The sequence below is a fragment of the Ricinus communis genome, chromosome 10 (assembly GCF_019578655.1).
Source record: "Ricinus communis isolate WT05 ecotype wild-type chromosome 10, ASM1957865v1, whole genome shotgun sequence".
Taxonomy (NCBI): Eukaryota; Viridiplantae; Streptophyta; class Magnoliopsida; order Malpighiales; family Euphorbiaceae; genus Ricinus; species Ricinus communis.
Window position 1 is genome coordinate 17654079 of NC_063265.1, and position 20370 is coordinate 17674448.

The 20370-nt window shown below is 31.8% G+C and overlaps 3 protein-coding genes across 8 annotated transcripts; 2 read left to right on the top strand and 1 right to left on the bottom strand.

Moving 5' to 3' along the window:
• The first annotated feature begins 1097 nt into the window (after positions 1 to 1097).
• LOC8259802 (calcium-dependent protein kinase 1) lies at positions 1098 to 1942 on the top strand. The gene is given in 2 exon segments (XM_025158230.2): positions 1098 to 1674; positions 1677 to 1942. Coding segments are annotated over 2 exon segments (843 nt in total).
• Positions 1943 to 3683: 1741 nt separating this feature from the next.
• Positions 3684 to 7883, bottom strand: LOC8259803 (myosin-binding protein 7). 4 transcript variants are annotated; one of them, XR_007217632.1, is made up of 6 exons: positions 7301 to 7883; positions 5338 to 7031; positions 5085 to 5131; positions 4426 to 4784; positions 4136 to 4215; positions 3684 to 3876 (listed from the first exon to the last, which is right to left on the bottom strand). XR_007217632.1 is itself a non-coding variant. In XM_015722341.3 (4 exons), the coding sequence occupies exons 2-4, from the start codon at positions 6787 to 6789 to the stop codon at positions 4682 to 4684; spliced, it is 1602 nt and encodes a 533-aa protein (XP_015577827.1). In that variant the 5' UTR covers positions 6790 to 7031; positions 7301 to 7883; the 3' UTR covers positions 4300 to 4681. The 4 variants fall into 4 exon arrangements, 2 of the variants coding, with proteins under 2 accessions (XP_015577827.1, XP_015577826.1); XR_001535552.3 differs by having other exon boundaries at positions 3684 to 4215; XM_015722341.3 differs by lacking the exons at positions 3684 to 3876; positions 4136 to 4215 and having other exon boundaries at positions 4300 to 4784.
• A 1250-nt stretch (positions 7884 to 9133) lies between these two features.
• On the top strand, positions 9134 to 13181 carry LOC8259804 (cell division cycle 20.2, cofactor of APC complex). 3 transcript variants are annotated; one of them, XM_048380041.1, is made up of 8 exons: positions 9134 to 9863; positions 10079 to 10372; positions 10507 to 10776; positions 10958 to 11539; positions 11660 to 11959; positions 12050 to 12213; positions 12412 to 12503; positions 12717 to 13181. In XM_048380041.1, exons 1-5 carry the CDS (start codon positions 9774 to 9776, stop codon positions 11798 to 11800), a joined length of 1377 nt encoding a protein of 458 aa, XP_048235998.1. In that variant the 5' UTR covers positions 9134 to 9773; the 3' UTR covers positions 11801 to 11959; positions 12050 to 12213; positions 12412 to 12503; positions 12717 to 13181. The 3 variants fall into 3 exon arrangements, with proteins under 3 accessions (XP_048235998.1, XP_048235999.1, XP_015577795.2); XM_048380042.1 differs by lacking the exon at positions 12717 to 13181 and having other exon boundaries at positions 12318 to 12607; XM_015722309.3 differs by lacking the exon at positions 12717 to 13181 and having other exon boundaries at positions 12412 to 12607.
• The last annotated feature ends 7189 nt before the right edge of the window (positions 13182 to 20370 follow it).

A 20370-nucleotide genomic window follows, 5' to 3' on the forward strand; every position in this document is an offset into this window, starting at 1 on the left:
ATGAATAATTTATAATTGCAGCAAAAGAGTATTCCCATGATTTGTGTCGTTTCCAAGCTTGTTCACATATGTTAAGTACGTCCTGACTCATAATTAATATTAATTAGAATTATATACATAGTTTTATTGTTTTACAATTTTTAGTATGAAATTTTTTAGATATTTAAAAAAAAATTCGATTCGCAGAAATTTAATTAATTTAATTATTTTTACTTTAATATGTAATTATTATCATGTTGCTCATATTTGATAACGTGAATACAAGAGATTAACGGTCATCAAATCATTCTCATAGTAACAGTAGCTTCTTAAACTGCGATTAAAAACACATTAAACATTCACGAATAAAATTACTGAAAGATATGAAAAACAGGGATGACAAGAAATTCTCCTCTTATTCCCTTTTCTTGTTCTAGGTTTTGGCAACATTGATGACTATCTCTCTTATAGAAAAGAAGCAATAAGTTTCAGCCAAATTATAATTATACAACAAACATCTGAGCTACGACATCATCAAATCCACATAGAAGAATTCAGCCACCATGTCATTACTCATTCTTTGTATAAGGAAGTTCCGCAAGGGCCGTATGCAATTTCTCTGACAGACACTTTGTCTGAGACATTGCTGCTTTCATATGTAGTTCTCTTCTATTATCAATATAGATTCAGGTCACTGGAATAGTGTAGTATAATTTCCTATTTTTTTGTTCGTCAATGATACTTTTTCTAATATTTATAATGTATTAGTCCTCTGGTTCTTGAGTTTTTAGTTTTTCTAAACAATCAAAGACATAAGACATGATCATTTGATATGTCGGTTATTACAGAAATATAAATTTTTTTATCAGATGCAAGATGATAATTATTTGTTCCTTACTAAATTGTTCTTCATTTCTTTATGTTAATCCAAGCTTAAGGTTTCAAAAAAGTTGAAGAGTTGAAATGACAGATTTGTGTTTTGTATTGCTTGCTGCAGCAAACAGAAAATATAGCATCCTACTATTGCAAGTGATAGCAATAACAGGATGGGTAATGCTTGTGTATGAGCCTCCCATACTAACAACAGATAACATTTCAATAACCCACCTGCGAAACAAATGCTAACGCAAATAGACACTTTACTTATACAGAAAGACCAAACATTTTATTTCCGTCTGGGGAGGAAAATTGATGAAGGACGTTATCGTTCAGTGTTTCTTTGCGTTGAAAAAGCAACAAGAAAAGAATATGCCTGCAAATTGATGGAGAAGCAAAAAATGATCACAAACAAGGATGTGAAGGATCTGATGAATGAAATTCAGATAATGCAGCAGTTGACAGGAAATCCAAATGTTACAAAAATACAAGAGGCTTACGAGGATGATGAGTCAGTGTATATTGTTATGGAATTGTGCAAAGGTGGTTCGCTCTTGGATAGAATTAAAAAGCACGGCCGATATTCAGAAACTGATGCAGCTAAGATTATCAGGACTATTGCTGTAGTTGTTCAGAGGCTGCATTCTCTAGGGGTAATGCATAGAGTCCTTGAGCCAGAAAATATTCTATTTCTCGGTGAACAGGAAGATTCTCCTCTCAAAATAATCCATTTCGGATTCTCAACTTTCTTCAAGCCAAGTGAAAAATTTAGCGAGATTGCCGGTACCCTACTTTACTTAGCACCTGAAGTTTTAAAAACTATTATGGCCCTGAAGCTGATATATGGAGTATCGGAGTGATTCTTTACATTTTATTAACTGGGGTGCCTCCTTTCTGGGCTCCAACAGAGAAGAAGATAGAAGAAGAGGTTTTACACGGGGATCTTGATTTGTCATCAGATTCTTGGCCTGATATTTCAGAAATTGCTAAAGAATTGGTGAGAAAAAAGCTTGATCGAAACCCTGCCACCAGGATAACTACTAGTGAAGTACTGTGCGACACTTGGGTTAGTAGTAATATTTCATAGTGTTGGAAGATCCAGTTATCAATTCCTACATTTCTATACAACAACCTGAAGAGGCTAGCTTGCTGCCAGGAGAAGAAACAGATAAGCTGGAAGAAATGTTGAAGATCATCGAGTACGCGATATAGTTGTTGTCAAGGCTGCGATACTTTTGCAATCACATTAGCAAAAGTAATTTGTAGCTTTTGCTTGTTTCGTTACATAAAATGTACAAGTAAATGTAACAATAATTCCCAGAATCTTTCTAAAGCTTTATTTTATTTTATTTTATTTTTTGAAAGAAAAAAGAACTTTTTTTTTTTTTTTCCATTTACCGACTAAGAATTTAAGAAAAAAAGAGAGAGAGAGAAAACCAATAATAATAACAACAAGAACTTGAGCATATATGTACATTAAGATTAAAACTAGCATCGAGGACAAACTCAATCAAGACATAGCACCTCAAATGCTTTAAAGCTAGATCAACAAACAATGTCGACCTAGAAAATTGTGAGGTTTTAGTGATATTAAAATTAGAAGCGCAAGTGCTATAAAAGATTTTCACTACCAATATCCAGTAAAATCTCTTTATAGTCATACTTTAAATAAAAAAAATAATTATTAAAAGAAAATTTGATTTTAATTTGGATCAATTATAAATATGAATAAATTTTATATTATAATAAGTTACAAATTTTTAAAATTTTGTATGAAGAAAATATTTCTCTCTATAATAAGTCTAAAAAAATTTAATATTAAATTTTTTATTAAATTATAATTTTCTTATGGTTATAAATTTAATTTGGTTTGAAATGTAAAACTATTATATTAGAGAAAAAAATGTTTGTAGATGATTAGATGTGGCAGCAGCAATTATAATTAAGCTACATCAATTCCGGTTTAGGTCAAGAGTCCAGACTCAACATAACCTGGCCTATCATGGCCGTTATGACTGGTAGGAACGCCCAGCTGATCCCTTCTTTCTTTCCTCCTCATCAAATCTAAAATTTCAGAGTTTCTTTATATAATTAGGTTCAGTAATTTCTCCTTTTTATCTTATTTTTATAGGAGATCAAATTCTTAACCTCACACTTCCATTAATTAATTTTAATGTTACAGAGTTAAAAGCTCGTCAGTTCTTTTACTCTTTTATATCTCCTTATTCACTATGTTACCATCAATATTACTGAGTTAAAAAGAATTTTGTGGTATCCCAACAATTTATATGTATTACTTAAAAAAAAAATCATACCCTATTAAGACTAATAAATGTTGCTTAAATCTGTGGGCGGAATTGATTTCAGAAAGCTACCTGCTAAGCTTTGTCAAAGAGACTTTAATTAGGTTGATAAATGATGGGGCCAATCTCATCTTTCTGGAGGGGAAGGATATGGTTGGCCAATCCAAATAGTCCTGACTGACAATAATATAATATTTATAACGTTTTTCTTTCTTCTTCGCAACTTCAAGTTGTGTTGGGACATAATCTATTTACCAGATGGGGAAAATGATTGCGAATCAGTACTTCAATACGAAGTTTCTTCCACTCCTTGAATCATTTGGCCGTTTGGGAGAAGGAAAGATCTCATCCCAAAATCTGAAAATATTTTTGAGAAACTGCCAAATTTCCGATCGCACACAATATCAAGAAAAATCAATAAAAGTAAAAGTACGGCTATGCAATACAAAGTGGGCATTTCACTTAGCACTTGGGAGGTAGTTTGTAGTAGTAATAAGAGAGGCCGGCCAGAAGGAACGAACACCATTAGAGAAAAAATTCTTGCATTATGTACTTTGTACCAATTCTTAAGCCATTATTGAACACCATTAATTGGATAACAAAAACACAACCACAAAACCATCCGCCTTTTGGTTTAGCTCGCTATCACAATTTCGTGCAACATTTGGGCAGTTCTCGAATCTAAAGCAACTTAAATGTTTCCATGCCATTCTGTAATCTAAACAAAAACAATTAACAGCAAGTGCTTGTGCGACCAAGAATAAGTGGACTGCGACCATCCAAATTTGGTCTAAATATATAATATGTATCAAATATAGTACGTGCCAACCCCAAGATCATGGAGATCAGCTCAGAAAAAGGCAAAACAGCTCATACACCAGTATTGAAAAAGTCACCGTTAAAGGCCAGAGAACAAGTCCATTTTCCAAGTTAAAATAGAACCACAGTAATAACAGATTAATATTAACCCAACTTACAAGTTTGTCGCATTCCCTATAGCCTTGTCTTTGCAAGTTCTCAATCTGTGGATTAGCTGGATTTGTCCACTCGGTATAAACTGAGATTACAAAGATTCAGAGGTTCCATACAGCAAATGGAAAATTAGCAGAAAAGCAAATGGAAAATCAGCAGAAACGCAAAGAAAAAATAAACCCTTAAATTGAGGCTTCATCTTTCATTAGAAAATGAAAAAGTAACCATTGCATATTTGATTAAGAATCATACAAGAATTGCAATTTACAGGAGGGGGCTGTCATGAGACGTGTACCTCAAGCTAACATTCCAACAAACTACATGGGCTAGCATACCCATAGCACAATCCATCTTCACCGACCAACAAGCAAAATATATTCAATCCAGGGAAATTGAAATCAAAGAACACTGCACAAAACACTCAAATCTGCAGTGGCAACGAATACAGGAAAAGAATGCAAAAAAATTTTAAGGCAAGGTGACCAAATCCACTTGGGGCTCACATGTCTGACCATCAGCTTCAAATGGATATGGTAGTTTGACTAGTGGCTTCAGACTTGTGTACTTGTAAGACATCTCCACTGCCTTGTACGGGGACCTTTGTCCAAAAGCAGAAGCAAACCAACGTTGGTGGCTGAAAGCCCACACATATACCTGCCATCACAAAATGACATCAAATATTCAACTTATCTTCTCAGGCCTAAAGGACTGAAGAACATATAATGTGAAAATCTCAATTCCATTCTCAAGAGCATATAGAGTTTTGCTGCTGCCAAAGTTATAAATGGTTCTTTAATAGTTCAACTAGTACTTCAGAGCTTTCAAAGATTTTCTTCTTCACAACCTTCTAGAGTCTTCCTGTAAACTATTGGCAAAGGTTATTTGTCCTCCCCTCTCCCTCCACCTATAAATAGATCACTCTGTAACTTAAGTATGCGTGTAACATTTACTCACCTGCTTCGACGAGCTTTCTTTCTCCAGAAAATGAAGGATATGATCCACTGAACATACAAATGAAACCCAAGTACAATTAGTGCTCGAGCAATACAATATGCAGCAAGTTGCTAATAAAATAGCGCAATACTTTAATACCAAACATCTGCTAGTTTAGGATGCTTCCAGTAACTATGGAAACCTCCAGGTAAAGAAACCAAAAGTAGTATCCACATCTATAAACCATTCATATACATAATGCATTCAGAATTACCTTGAATATTGACATGAATGAAAAGGTTCCAACAATAGATGGCTTTTTCACAGGCATTCGTCTTTCTGGTGACATTTCCTTGCTCAAATGTTGAGCTATTTCTTTCAGCAGCACCATCTGTGCTTTATCAGTCCGCATTGAAATAATTGCCTGCCTCATAGATTCCCTGTCAGCCTCAAGTGCCTGAAGTCTCATGTACAGCTTTTTAATGTCAGGATCACTAACATCAGGCCGATTCAATATATCCCTTGGAGTGGAAATATAATCTTCGGAAATCCCAACTCCAGGTTTTGGTTCAGTAAAACCATTAGATGGTACCCCATTATGAATAGAATCAATGGTATAAACTCTGTCACTCATGTCATCTCCAAAATCTGATGCATTATCCACCCTTCTCAAATTTGAGTGGTCTTCTGAATGAGTAACATAATCCATCTTCTTAAAGCTGTTGCTAAACTTGAACCGAGGAGATTCATTGGCAATATCTGGACCTGCTTCTCTTGGCATCCCCATAAAAGAATTTGAACTATCCCCGGAGAAGACCCTGTTATGTCTTGGCAGCCTGGGAGAGTGGCCAACTATCACCTTCTCTAGAATATTTTTTGCACTAGAGGGTTCCCCATCTAATTGACTGCTACTGGGACTCTTCTCCATCTGATTGATCCTATATTCCAAATTCTTCAAATGATCCCGAGGACGAGGAGTCTCACCAAAAGCATATTTCTCAACATCCACAACATCATCATCCCCCTCTGCCTCCAAAGCATTTGGATTCTCATTCAAACTGCATTTTAGGGGAGGGTAATCATACAATGGAAACTCAAATTGAGCAGCATCCAGATTTTCAGCCATACTTGGGTTACGGCTAAACCCACTCCTCTCACCCTTGTCCCCCTCAACCTCTGCCTCAGTCAGCCCATAACTCAGCATCCTATGCTTATAAGCCTGGACCTCGCAAGTAAGTGACTGAATAGCCTGCTCTCTCTTATACAATATATCCTCCAAAGCTAAAAGCTCCTGCTGATCATGAGCCATTTTCTCCTCAGCAAAACGCTTGAATTGCCTTGATTCCATTTGAATCTCTGCCTTCTCCCTTTGCAACCTCAATATCATAGACATTGCTTCATTTGCAGCTGAGGAAGAAGCATTCCTCTCCTCTTCCAGTTCAGCATATAAATCCTGAATTGCTTGCTGTTGGCTACTAACTGTTTCCCGTAGTGCAGCACATTCATTCTCAATTTGCACACGTGGATTTGAGAAGAGATCAAACCCAGGTATAAAGAATCGATTACCCTCCTCAAACTCATCAAACTTTCGTTTTACAGAGCGAAGCCAAGAAGAACCCGGGGATGAAGAAGCTACTAAAGAACAACTACACCCACAATTACAACATTTCACCAAATCTCTTGGCCGCGAAGGCGCAGCAGTAGGTGAAAATACTTCCAAATCCATAAACAATTAGCATCCAACAAAATCAAGGTGATTGAAAGATCCAATTCATAATCAACAAACAGTCATTTCTTTACTACTACAAAATAATCTCAAAATTCTAACTCTTTCTCTCTCTCTCTCTCTCTCTCTCTCTCTCCGTTGAGTCTAATAGATCTTCTCTAATATCACCAATATATTTCCTTTCGTCAAATCCAAACACCGCCTAGTTTTCCTCTCAGATCAGTTAATCACATGCAAAACACCTAACAAGATAACAAACAAACAACAGAAAAATTAACCCTGTTTGCCTTCCCGGAAATATTTTCCAGCTCAAAATTTACACAACAAAAGCTAAATCATAAGAACTAAAAAAGAAAAACAAGATAATTGTTCTCAAACTTATGAAACAAAAAATTAAGAGAAATAATAACCTTAAGGAAAATTTTCTTTTAACCGGAGAATCTCTCCAGAAAAAGTTTCTGTTTTAAACAAACAGAATCATGAGAAAAAACAGAGAGAGAGAGGCAGATACCTACGAAATAGAAAAGCGTGATTCAGAGAAGAATCCGAGAAATTCAAAGGTGAAGATTTTCCCGGGAAAATGAATTCCCCGGAGAAAACGAGAGAGAGAAAATATTTTGAGATCACCGCGCTACAATATAAAGAGAAAAAGATATAATAGACCAATAAAACTTTTGTCCAACTTTCCCGGGAAAATGAAAAACAGAAAAAGACAGCAGCAATGGCGTTTGGAGGGAAGGAAAATCGAATGGAGACAGAGAGAGAGAGAGAGGATGGATTTCGAAACCCTAGATTTTTAATCGTTATTTATTTAATTGAAATATTTTTTTTCTTTTTGTTCATCGAGAATCTGTTATTTTAATTGGTCTCGATTTGCGTGTGGAAGGAGAGAGAAAGAGGATGAGCACATCAGATGTGTGTATGTGTGTGTATTTTTGGGGAACAGAAAAGAAATGGTAATTGGATTTTTAATTAATGGGTGATTAACCTTTTTTATTAGTTGGATTAAGAGCTGTTTAACAACTAATTACTTCTTTCTTTTCTTTTCTTTTCTTTTCCCTCTTCTCTTTTTCTTTTTCTTCTTCTTTTATTTTTATTTTTATTTTATATAAAGATAAATACAGTGGAATTATTCCACAGCTATCACCTTTTGTAAGTTGTTCACCAAATTTGACATATGACTGGTCAATTTGGGTGCACATCAATTTTTGGATAACTTATTAAAGATAATTCCCACACATTTAAAAAAAAATTAAATTATTAGTTCTACTGATCTTATCATACATGTGCTAGTTTATACTGACATTAATAAAACATACACATGATTAATAATAAAAATTCCAACAAATTATAATTGTCTGCTTGATATTTTTATTTTTAAGAATAAAAAAATCTTAATTCTGAATTTATTGGTTCATCTATCATTTTTACATAAATAAATAAATATATATAAAAAAACAAATCATAGTTGGAATGATTAGGAATAATAATAGAAAGTAGAAAGGCATTGCATAATGATGGTATGATCTTGCCAGGAAAATGATTTAGTATTTTATATGTGTCATAGAACCACCCAGAATTGAAATAAATGACGTGTCAATTTTATGGTCAGCAGCTTATATAATTAAAATTTGATATTAGTTTCGAATGTTACTTTTACTTATATGATTAGGATTTTAATTTTAATTATTATTAAAATTGACGGTGTTCATTTGCAGTTTTAATTATATTCTTTTAAATTTTACATGTAGACGATCTGACAAACACACGTACACTTCTAAATGCTCCAAAACCAACTGTGCTCCTTCCTGAACAGCCTTAGCTTCTAAATGCTTGACATAAATTTCCATTATTGGCAACATTTAATGGAATATAATTTTACCATATATAATGTGAAATTTTCGTTAAAATAAATCATTAATGCGAGTATTGATCCATGAATTTAAAAAATAAATAAAATTATTAAAAAAAGTTATCTATATTCTCTTTTTCTTTTATTAATATTTTTTTATTTACAAACTTTCTAGTATTTGATGGTATTAGAAGGAAAAAAAGAGCTTTTTATTTGCTCTTTCTCTATTATTAATTTCTTATTTTATAAATAAAAATATAATTTAAATTTATATTTATATTTATCATCAGAGTAAATTCATTTATATTATTTTGTTGATTTCTTAATTTATATTGAGATTCATTAAAAAAAAAATCAAATATGGTCATTGTTTATATTTTAGTTAGGACATGGGATTAAGAGGACCATCATTAATGACTTTAATTTCAAGCCCAAAACATTTTATTAAAAGAATAAGAACAAGAAAAAAGAGAGTAAAAGAGTGGCTGACATGAAAGACAAAAACAGAAAGGGGGAGTCAGTCAAGTGGAGGTCAGTTGGTCAACCAAAATCTTGTTGACAAAGAAACTATATAAAAAAAATAAAAAATAAAAACCTGATTAGGTCAATCATGTGGTTAGGATTGCATCTAGAAACGCCGCCGTATATCGTCAAATTCCAACAACCGATTGCATCATCCGTCAGGTTTTCTTGAACCTGTTTACGGCGCCGTTTGCAAAACTTGTTTTAACCTGGCGTGGCCGCCTAGGTGCAGATACGTTACTGAATTACTAAAAGGCCCCTGAATTAAGGTCTATGGCGGTTACATATCCAACGGCACAATTTTCAAAAACTTAACCTTCAAAAGGTTAAACCCCTTCAAGAGCCGAATTTCTTTTCAGAAACAAAGCAATCAATCGAATTCTTTGACCGCTAAATCAGCCAATGTTTTGATTATTCCATAACTCTCAATCGGCCGAACACAGCACAATCATCATTCTGTTTTGGCTCTCTTTTTATTTTATTTTATTTTTATCGATTTTCTCTTTGTTGAATCTTGTTTTTGTTCTTGTTGTTTTTAATTTTAGTTTATATAAGTGGGTATTGTTGTGTTCTTGTGTTTTTGTAGGCTTTGAATTCAGTTGGATTCGTTATGGATCCAAGATGGGTATATTCTTCTACCAAGACTCATTCACGAAGCCCTCTTCAAGACCGGTTTCTTCAAAGAAAGAACTGTGAAAACGTAATCGAACATTATCATTATTATAATCATTAAATTTTGTTTGTTTATAGCCATACATGACTATCTATTATGTCTTTTCTTTACAAAATTGTTGTTTGTTTGTTCTAATTTGGTTGGTGTTTATGTTTATCCACTCTCAGAATTAGGGTTTTGTAAAAGTAATTCTGGCTTTTTAGTGATTGTTCTTTGATTCAATTTTCATTTTTTATAAATAGCTGGACAGATTTATACCGAATAGGTCAGCTATGGACTTCGATTATGCACATTATATGCTGACAGAAGGGAGGAAAGGCAAAGAGAACCCAACTACCGTTTGGAATTCACCATCAAGAGTGGCATACCAGAAGCAGCTAGCTGATGCTTTTAATATCAACCGGACTCGAATTTTGGCCTTTAAGAATAAACCACCTGCTCCTATTGATCCAATCCCTCATGAGCTTTTGTCACCATCATCTTCACCATCTGTTCATAAGCCTAAAACTGCCAAGTCTCGGCGTCACATTCCTCAGGTTTATGCTTGTTCTAGTCTTTTGAGTCTCTGGAATTAAGATTTTAGCTAGTATAAGTATATACCAAAGAATGAATTTTAGTGCTAATTATTTGGAGAATTGTGCATCTAATTGTTTTGATTCCATTTTGGCAGAGTTCAGAGAGGACGTTAGATGCACCAGAGATTGTTGATGATTTCTACTTGAATTTGCTGGATTGGGGTAGTAGCAATATGCTTGCAATTGCTCTTGGAGATACCGTTTATCTTTGGGATGCTTCAAAAAGTTCTACCTCTGAACTTGTCACTGTTAATAGTGAAGATGGTCCTGTTACTAGTGTCAGCTGGGCTCCGGATGGACGTCACATTGCCATAGGCTTGAACAGTTCTGATGTTCAGATATGGGACCATAGTGCTAATCGCCAGGTATGCACTCTTTCCTATTGACTTGCAACACACAATCGTTACATTCTTCACGCTAGACCTGGCAGAATGTGGAGAAAACTCATCCATGTAGCTGACCCTGAATAGTCTGCAATGAAGCACTTATTGAGTTCAATTGTCTTTAATACATTTCCGTTAATGACTAATTTTATAATTCATGCAGCTAAGAACATTAAGAGGTGGCCATCGGTTACGAGTAAATTCACTAGCTTGGAATAATTACATTCTTAGTACTGGAGGAATGGATGGAAAAATCATCAATAATGATGTGAGAATAAGAGAGCACATTGTTGAAACATATAGGGGACACCAACAGGAAGTTTGTGGACTGAAATGGTCAGCTTCAGGCCAGCAATTAGCAAGTGGAGGGAATGACAATCTTCTTTTCATATGGGATAGATTAATGACATCTTCGCGTTCACCAACCCAATGGCTCCACAGGATTGAAGAACACAGAGCTGCAGTGAAAGCCCTTGCTTGGTGTCCCTTCCAAAGCAATCTATTAGCGTCTGGTGGAGGTGGGGGTGACAGGTGCATAAAGTTCTGGAACAGTCATACTGGCACATGCTTGAATTCAGTAGACACAGGCTCGCAGGTTTGTTCTTTATTGTGGAACCAGCATGAGCGTGAATTACTAAGCTCCCATGGGTTTACTGATAACCAGCTCACTCTATGGAAGTATCCATCTATGTTAAAGATGGCTGAGCTAAAGGGCCATACCTCTAGAGTCCTCTTCATGGCTCAGGTATCTAAAATCAGCTCAATGGTAATTTTATCAGAGTTATTATCTTAACTTGCAGAGAGACTTCGAAAATATATTTATATTTGATGACGATCTGATATGTTATGTTAATGTTCATTTCAGAGTCCAGATGGATGCACAGTTGCATCTGCAGCTGGGGATGAGACACTGCGATTTTGGAATGTATTTGGAACTCCAGAAGGGGCAAAAGCTGCACCAAAATCAAACCCTGAGCCATTTGCCCATATATCTCGTGTCCGTTGAAGATCATTAGCTCAAGTGGTGGCTGGTTACTTATGGTGAAAAGAAAGACTGGCAGAACTCCTGATTATCAGCGAACATGTCTTTGTTTATCATCTTATAGGAAACTTGTTTAGAACAAAAAAAAAAAAAAAAGATGAATCACAGTATAGTCATTGCAATGTGAGTTTGATTACCTATATAATGTAACTGTATTCTTTCTTTCAATGGGTATATAGTTATACTCTGACAGTTTTTTCCCTAACTGTATAGGTACTGCAACCTTGTACCAGGATGGAATCACCATCTTGTTGAGCCATAAATTGCTGCCAATTTATAAACTCGTATACTTCGCTGTGGTGCTTCTGGTTCATAATATGATATATTTTAAGCTTTTATCCTCGAGAGTGGGGAATCTTGTGCATCAGGAGCTCTTGGTAGGTAACTTCTTGCTGTGCTGCTTTTCATCAATTCCTAAAATACATAATTTGTGCTTAATTGGATTTATTTTAAAAAACTACTTGCATTGGATTCTTGTCAGAAAAGTAAAGAATTCCTCTCTAAGATTGGGAATGTAATTAAGCATTACTAGTTTGGGAGCTCTGACAAAGTTTTACTTGGTTGAACTTTTGAAGTGTTATTTGAGCCAGCCCTTGAAGGAAAGAAGGTGAGTAGCAAAAGCCAAAAGACATGGAAGAAGGATATGCATCCAATGCCTATCAGGAAAGTTGGTTCTCTCCTTTTCTTTTCACTTTACTTTTTTTCTTTTTCTTTTTGAAAGACTTGTATAAGAAAATATCCATATGAGAAAAATAGTTGTCCACTTAATTATGTCATTTGTTGGAGGATTAATCACCTAAACAGGCTAAACCCGTCATATATAATCTGACCGTAAAAGTTATAGCTATAAGAACTTATAATCAATTGCTTTACTTTCCAGGTATCCAGACCTCGCTTTTAATATATAAAGTGAGCTTGATGATCCCAACCTGCTCTCATAATAACATGAAATAAAGTTTAGGCCATACGAAAAGTGCAAATTGTCCTATTTTTGTCATGACTTTCTATGATATTATTGCATTCTATTATGTAAATATATATAAATAATTAAAGGAATTCTCAATTTCCTATTGGCAACAAAAGGTCCAAGAAAAGGGCAAATGGAGCCTCCAAAATTCCTATTATTAAGCTAAAGGGAAGCAAAAAGCGAATGGTTGGTCCTATTTGTCAGTGTACGGCCTTGATTAACCCTTCTGTATTAGATAAGATGAGGGGGCAGGCTTGAAAGCAACAAAACTTTAGTGGAAACCAATGTACTATTAGCAACTTACATATCAAGATTCTTGGTTTATTTTGACAGTTAAACTACCTTAAATCTTACTCCTATCCGGATTGGAATGTGATATATTTTGGGACTGTTTCTTTAATTTTATTTTTTTCAGTTGTCATTTATCCATATTTTGTGTCAAAGTGATTTCCCAGCCTCAAATCTTCGTATTTTCCTAAGTTTTACATAAGAGATGCCATTAGAAAATTACAACATGTCTTCAACACTATCATCCAAAGATGCCATTACAAAAACATGTAAGAGGTACTCTGTAATCATTTAGGGTTTGCAACCTGGTAATGAACAAGGTGAGATGAGGCCATTTTAATGAAATTTAGAGAGCTAATAGACAATGATGCCTATCTTCAATTTCCAGATAGTGTTTTATGATTATTATAATGCAAGTCCCTCCATTTTTTATTATATATAATTTAAGGTGCATCATGTTGAATTATAGTTTCCAAGTAATAATTGTGTTGCCAATCATAACATTCCTAGTATAAAAACAATTGCTTTTCAGTATCTCTGTCAAGAAAAAGAAGGTTTCTTTGATATGGGAGCTAAGGTTTTGGATTGTAGTTGGCAAGTAATTATGGTGTCGCCAATTGTAACAGTATAAATCATCCACAGAAAATCTAATTCTTAATATAAAATCTTCAAGTACGAGAACTCGCAACTCTCTTTTCTTTTGAAGATTTAGATTTTATTTTCGGTTTAATTTTATAATTATGATATTTTAATTTAATTTTTTTATTAAATCCGAATCAAACCGAACATTGCTCATCTCTAATAATATTAATTTTGTGGCACTATTGCCGGGCTGCATACGGTTTGTTAAGGGTTCGGGTTACACGTAAAAATAGGACAGCCTAATGACTAATACTGTATGAATTATTTTTGGGCTTATATTATATCGGGCTATCTGTTGTTCTTCGACTAGGAAGTGTATTTGTCTTCTTTTGTTTTTACAAGAAATATTTAAAAAAATCATTGTTCAACATCAATAATATATAAATAAATAATATTTTTAGAATTAAATTAATTATCTGTTATATAATCAAGAATTTTTATTGAAAATTCAACTAAATCAAAATATTATTCGATTTTTCTCTTATTAACTAAAATAAATTTAAAATGATCGAATTAAACTAAACTGAATTGGTTAGTTTCGTTTAGTTTTCTTGATTCCAATTTAGTTTTGCTCACTTCTAAGATACTTAATTGGATATTACTTTTAAATATATTTACAGTAGAGAGTAATAATATATATTTTTATCATGAGGGGAAAAAATAAATATTTGACTTTCAATCTAATTTCATAAAGCTCTCTCACCGGACCAAATCAACAAGCGGGGTGATAATGACGATAAAACATAAAAGTTGTGCTATAATTTCAGTTGACCAAGTGCCTATAGTGCAGGGCCGAGCAAGAGTAACAACTGAATAATGCCTTTCACAATTGCACGTGGGCTTATATTTATTAACATAACCTTAATAATCACTATAAATCTAAAATCTAAATTATTGGAATTAAGTAATTTTAAAAAAATTTATATTTATATTATTCTTGTAAATTAGAGATTTTAGGTTCTAATTATCTCATTTACCCTAGATAAACTTTTGTTCTTATAACATATATAAAGACATAATTATTTCTATTATATAATTCACAGCTTAAATTTTAATATAATAATTCAGTATTTAGTTCTTAAATTTGAGACTTTACCTTATTAATAATATAGTGGTGTATTCTCTATCTTATAAAAAAGATTTTTCTTTCTTTTTTAACACATTAATATATTAATATGCTAATTATATTTAATGTGAAGAAAAAAAGTATGACCGAATAATAGATAGATTTTCAAGGCTTAGGAATGTGAGTTGGGAACCGATTGAAAAATCTAGAAATATACATAATCAGAAGAAAATGGAACACTTGAATCGCTTGCTTGTCTTAGGCATGCCACGTTCCGATGTTGGTGGTTTTGTGCGACCAATATAATGGCAGGTTTCCGTTAATGGTGGATGATGCATTAATCAAAAGCTGAATTGGGAAGACTTGCTCTTATCCCCATTTTCAATGACTGAATCATTACCTTTTTGAAACATTTGATTCAATGATTACTCTTGCATAGTAGAGTCATTAAAAATGTAGTTGATGAGTCTACAAAATCTTTAATCTCAATTATAATAGAACAATGGGGTTATTTGATAACCCAAATCAACACTTAAATCAATAATTTAAATGCATTTTTACTTTGATAAATAATATGGTCCTAACTTAATCACAGCTAGAGATGAGGCCAAATCTCATTATAAACTAACCCACAATGATGCCTATCTCCTTTTTAGATGCTTTAAATCATGCCTCATTTGTGACTTTTTTGGTTAGTGTATGATTATCATAACGCAAGTGCCTTAATTTTCTTAATGTGCATTACGGGTGCTAAGGCTTTCAATTTTAATCTTCAAGTAATTATAATGCCACCAATTATAACATTTTAATCTACAATTACTTTGCTAATACTATTAAAGATTGTTGAATGGAATTCTTTTTAGTTATAAAGAATTTATATGTATTAGTGATTAATATGTATTTTTTTTACGTGAAAATATACTTTTATTTATATTTTTCCTGAACAAATAAACTTATATTAATTTTATAGAATAAACCCTAGCCACATTTTTCAGATCTTAAGATATAGTCACCCCTTTTACAATTTTTGGTTGATGATACCCCTCCTTCTCTGTTTAATTTCTAAACTTAAAACTTAAAACCTTTAATCACTCTTCTCTGATGATTTGGAGTGGACATTACACACCCTTCCTCAATTTGTTACAAAAATAATATTCGAGATCTCTTAATTTGTTTGGAGTTATATCATTGGGTACTCAATTTACTTACAATAGGCTATCTTTTAGGTATTTATAGTGTATATTTGATTTCTCTTCATCATAGATTTTTTTTTTATACCTTATGTGTTTTGGAAGTTTAATCTTCAAATTAGGGTAAATTCAATTTCTGTTTCTATTTTGAGCTCAGTTCAAAGTTTACACAATCGCATTCTCTATTTCAATTGTTGTTTTTATTAATATGTCTAAGTCATTTTAATTGGTCTTTTGCGTCTAGTTTTGATGTAGCAACTATATTTCAATTCGTCCTTTTTTTTTTCCGAAAGATTTCATAACTGAACGTTGAACTTATTTTATAAGATGAAAGTTGTTGCATATTGAGTGTTGAAAGTTGTTGGCATATTGAGTGTTGCTCTGCTATGTGCTATTCATGGTGTTACTGTAGAAAATATTTTATTTGAAGATAGTGATGATGTAAATACTTTCCGTACTTTTAAAATTTGATCATCTAATTTTGTAATTTTGCCTATTTTTAGCCTTGCGAAATGCGCAAAAAACCTATTAAGAGAAAAAAAAAACTAATAACTCGATAATAGTAAAAGAATAAAAAAAAAAGGTAAATATATATTTAAATATTTGAATTTTAGTCATTTAATTATTTTAACATTAATTTCTTATATAACTTGATATATATTTCAAATTTAAGTGTGTAAAATGTGATTAAAAAGCAAATTTAAATATAAATCTAAAATGTTTAAAGTACTAAAATAAAATTTATATATTTATTAGATTAATCAAAAAATTAAGAAGTGTTAGTGTGAGCAAATAATAAAAATTTAAAAAAGTTGTTAAATAAGTTAGTCGGCTAAGCTAGTGGGCTTGAATAATCTTAATAACATCAGCCTGTGGTGCAGGGCCTAGTAAGAATAACGACCAAATTGTGCCTTGCGCCTTATTAACATAATCTTAATAATCAAATAACCTAAGCCCAATCTATTAATGAGTAATTCGAAAAACATATGTTAGAATTAATGAAATAATAATAATAATATCCATATTTTTTACCTTTTTATTAAATTTACGATGTTTTCTATTTTTACTTTATTAAAATATGAAAAATAAGATTTATTAATAATAATAATAATCTAAAAGAACAGTAAATAATTAGAAAAGATATGAAACTATTAAATTTACATTTATTAGACATGCCACGTTCTAATGTTGTGTTTTTATGCAGCCAATGTAATGGTAGGTTTGCGTTAATGGTGGATGATGCATTACCATAAAGATTTTAATCAAAAGTTGAATTTGGGAACTTTCCATTCTATTATCCCATTCTCAACGACTATCAAAATGATTACATTTTTGAAATATTAAATCCAATGATTTAGACTTAACTCTTGAATAGTAGAGCCCTTTTTATTGGGCAAAAAATTATATACTTGATCACTCTACTTTATAATCAATCAATTAAAGATATAAACAACAAAACTAAAACACTTTTATAAATTTGATAATAATAAATTAGTTATATACCATGTTTGTCTCAATTTAATCACCAATACTTATATTATTCAAATTTTTAAATCTAAGTAAATATGCTTTGAAAAAGTTTGAAGAGTCAAAACCATATTTCATAAAAATATTCAAACAAATTATAGGGGTTAACATTTTTTTACTTAAATCATTAAAATAATGAGGATTAAATTAAATATTTATTATGATAAAACTGATATATTATTTTAATATTTTCAAGTTTGCATAAATAATACGCATAATAAATTAGTAATTTACACGTTATTAATTTAATAAGTAAAAATGTCTAATATATAAATTGAAAAATATGAAATGGTAGTGTATTATTTGATACAAATAAATGATTCCTAGAATTGACACATCACATACGGTCCAATTAACTCAAACGGAAAGGGATAGAAAAGAACCGAAGGCTCCTCCAAAATATGTGGTGAGTAATAATATAAGCTTTTTTATTTATTTATTGTCTGTAATTTCTGTCTCGAAATCAAAATAGAGTGATAACCAATTGATATTACAAATTGACAGGCAAAAACAAGGTTGTTGTTTTTGAAGATTCTTCCTGAAAGGCAGTTTTTGATTCTTTCATCACTCCTGAGGTTTCCACTTCCTGTTTCTTCTCCATTCAAATAAAACCAAAATGAGTTCTTTTTCTTTCATTTGTTTAAGGATGTATGGCATTTTTCCATATTAATTAGATATTGAAATACAAAAGAGATTATAATGTAAAGAGAAATTCATTAGATTGATTTAAATCATGTTAATAATTGGATTCAATTTATTTAATTTGTTCAAATATATTTATATTTTTTTCGTATTATTCTTAAGTTCAAAACTGAAAATAAGTAAACAAAAATTGAAGATAAAAAACTCAATTGAAATTAATGTCGCCTCATAATTCACTAGCTCATAGATTAGTCATAAAAGAAATGCCATTATTCTAAAATCAAATAATTATACAAAAAGAGATAATCATTAATAACTTTGAATGCATGTCCATTTCGTAATATCTTTCTATGGTTTAAGTTTGGCAAAACCCATAAACAGACCCCTAAACTTTTTCACCTTTCACTATTAAGCCCTAAACCCCTAAATTACATGGGTTACTCATATTGAACCCTATTTTGACAAAAATAAGGAGAATGAATATTGATCACTAGTAAAAAGCGTGCCACTATTAGATGAAAAGAAGAGAGAATTTTCATTTATATATATAACAAGGAGCGAAAAAGTAATTATTTGTATAACTGGGATAAAAAGTAAAAAAATCTAAAAGAGTATAGTTCATTTTTTTGGTGACTGAACTAAAATCCAAAGCATTCAAATATATATTCAAATCTTAATGGGTAGTACCATTATAGTAATCTCTAATCCTTCCCAATCGATTAAGATGGTTCATCATCTTTCCCATCTCATCCTTTAAACCCTTTTTATCTTCTCATAATTCTTTTAGCATCGCCTTTTAGTCTTGCATTTTCTTTAGATATGTCATAATAGCTCCCAAAGGGAATATGTCATACCCATTCAAGAAGTTTTACACTCTTTTTCCTATACCAACAACAATCAAAGCTTTTAGTGAAAGACAAAAACCAATAATGAAATTTAGAAAAGAAAAACATATGTAGCATTGATGCAATTAAACCAAAAAATAAAGTTAAACTTGCATCCTCATAAGTGCAACCTTAAAACCTTCTTTATGGATTATCACATGTCCATGAAGTCTTGATTTTTATTTCACGGTCACACTTTTCGATCAATTTACAATATAAAATCCTAAATTTCTCAAAAGATTGTTGATTTCAAATAAAATCAATTAATAATTTTTCTTTTGTTTTAGAGTTTCATCCACATGTACAATGCACGTGATAATAATAAATTATTTAGATTTAGATATGGCATGTTAAAAAATTTAACTTAGGTTTTTGTTAAGAACTCTAAATTCAAAATCAAGTTTTCTATTAAAAAGGTCTTAGTATGAGTAATCCTCATAGTTTAAAGGCAATTAATAGCACGTGTGGATGGTTCGATAGCAAAAAGTTAAAAAAGTTCAGGGGCTTGTTAATGGATTGTGCTTTTAAGTTTTCCCTTATGATGCAAGTAGCAAAAAGAAGAAGAAGAAGATAGTGGATAAATCACTAAAATAATTATTGGGAAAGGATAGGTATGTTATAGATTATGGATTAGGCACTAATAATCCATTATATTGAATATAACAAAGCAATCATCATTAAAGGGTTTCACATAAAAGTGATATTTGGGAATGCTATTATTTCATTGGTTACAAGTGAAGACACATACTCAAATTGTTTGTTCATAAGATAAGAATTCAATCCATTGATTGTGCCTCTTTTTTGGAAAATGAAGTTTCCTCTTTGGGAAAACAGAAGGATCGCTATTTGACACACATGCCAGTTATAGATGAGATCAAAAGTTAAAACACCTGACAAAAAAAAAAAAAAAACAGGTGAATATATTTCATTTGAAATGCTTTCCCTATTCCATATTTTCAAACTTAAAACTATTTACAGTAGTGATAAATGTAAATTGTTTTCTAAAATATTATTAACTATCATGCATTATTAATATATAACTAAACTCTTATTGGTGATATATTTCATTTTAAATATATTATTTATACAAATATTTAAAACAATTAAGAATACTAAAATAAACTTATAGTCGGTACTAAATGTCTCGGTTAAATCCAAATCAAAACCGAAACTTTTTAAGTCTTTACGTAGATAATTTCTTAGAGTTATTATTGAATACATTAATTCTTTTAATTTAATATATCCTCATAAGCATTATGTAAAGGTACATAAAGAAATTAATTTATCAGTATATAGATATGTATTAAATAAGATCAACGTGGCATTCC

Coding starts and splice junctions, on each gene's coding strand:
- LOC8259803 (XM_015722341.3), bottom strand. CDS start 6,789: ATGGATTTGGAAGTATTTTCACCTACTGCTGCGCCTTCGCGGCCAAGA. Junction 5,132..5,337: donor CATTCATGTCAATATTCAAG/GTAATTCTGAAT, acceptor TTGTATGTTCAG/TGGATCATATCCTTCATTTT. Junction 4,785..5,084: donor AAGAAAGCTCGTCGAAGCAG/GTGAGTAAATGT, acceptor TTGTGATGGCAG/GTATATGTGTGGGCTTTCAG.
- LOC8259804 (XM_048380041.1), top strand. CDS start 9,774: ATGGATCCAAGATGGGTATATTCTTCTACCAAGACTCATTCACGAAGC. Junction 10,777..10,957: donor ACCATAGTGCTAATCGCCAG/GTATGCACTCTT, acceptor TAATTCATGCAG/CTAAGAACATTAAGAGGTGG. Junction 11,540..11,659: donor GAGTCCTCTTCATGGCTCAG/GTATCTAAAATC, acceptor TGTTCATTTCAG/AGTCCAGATGGATGCACAGT.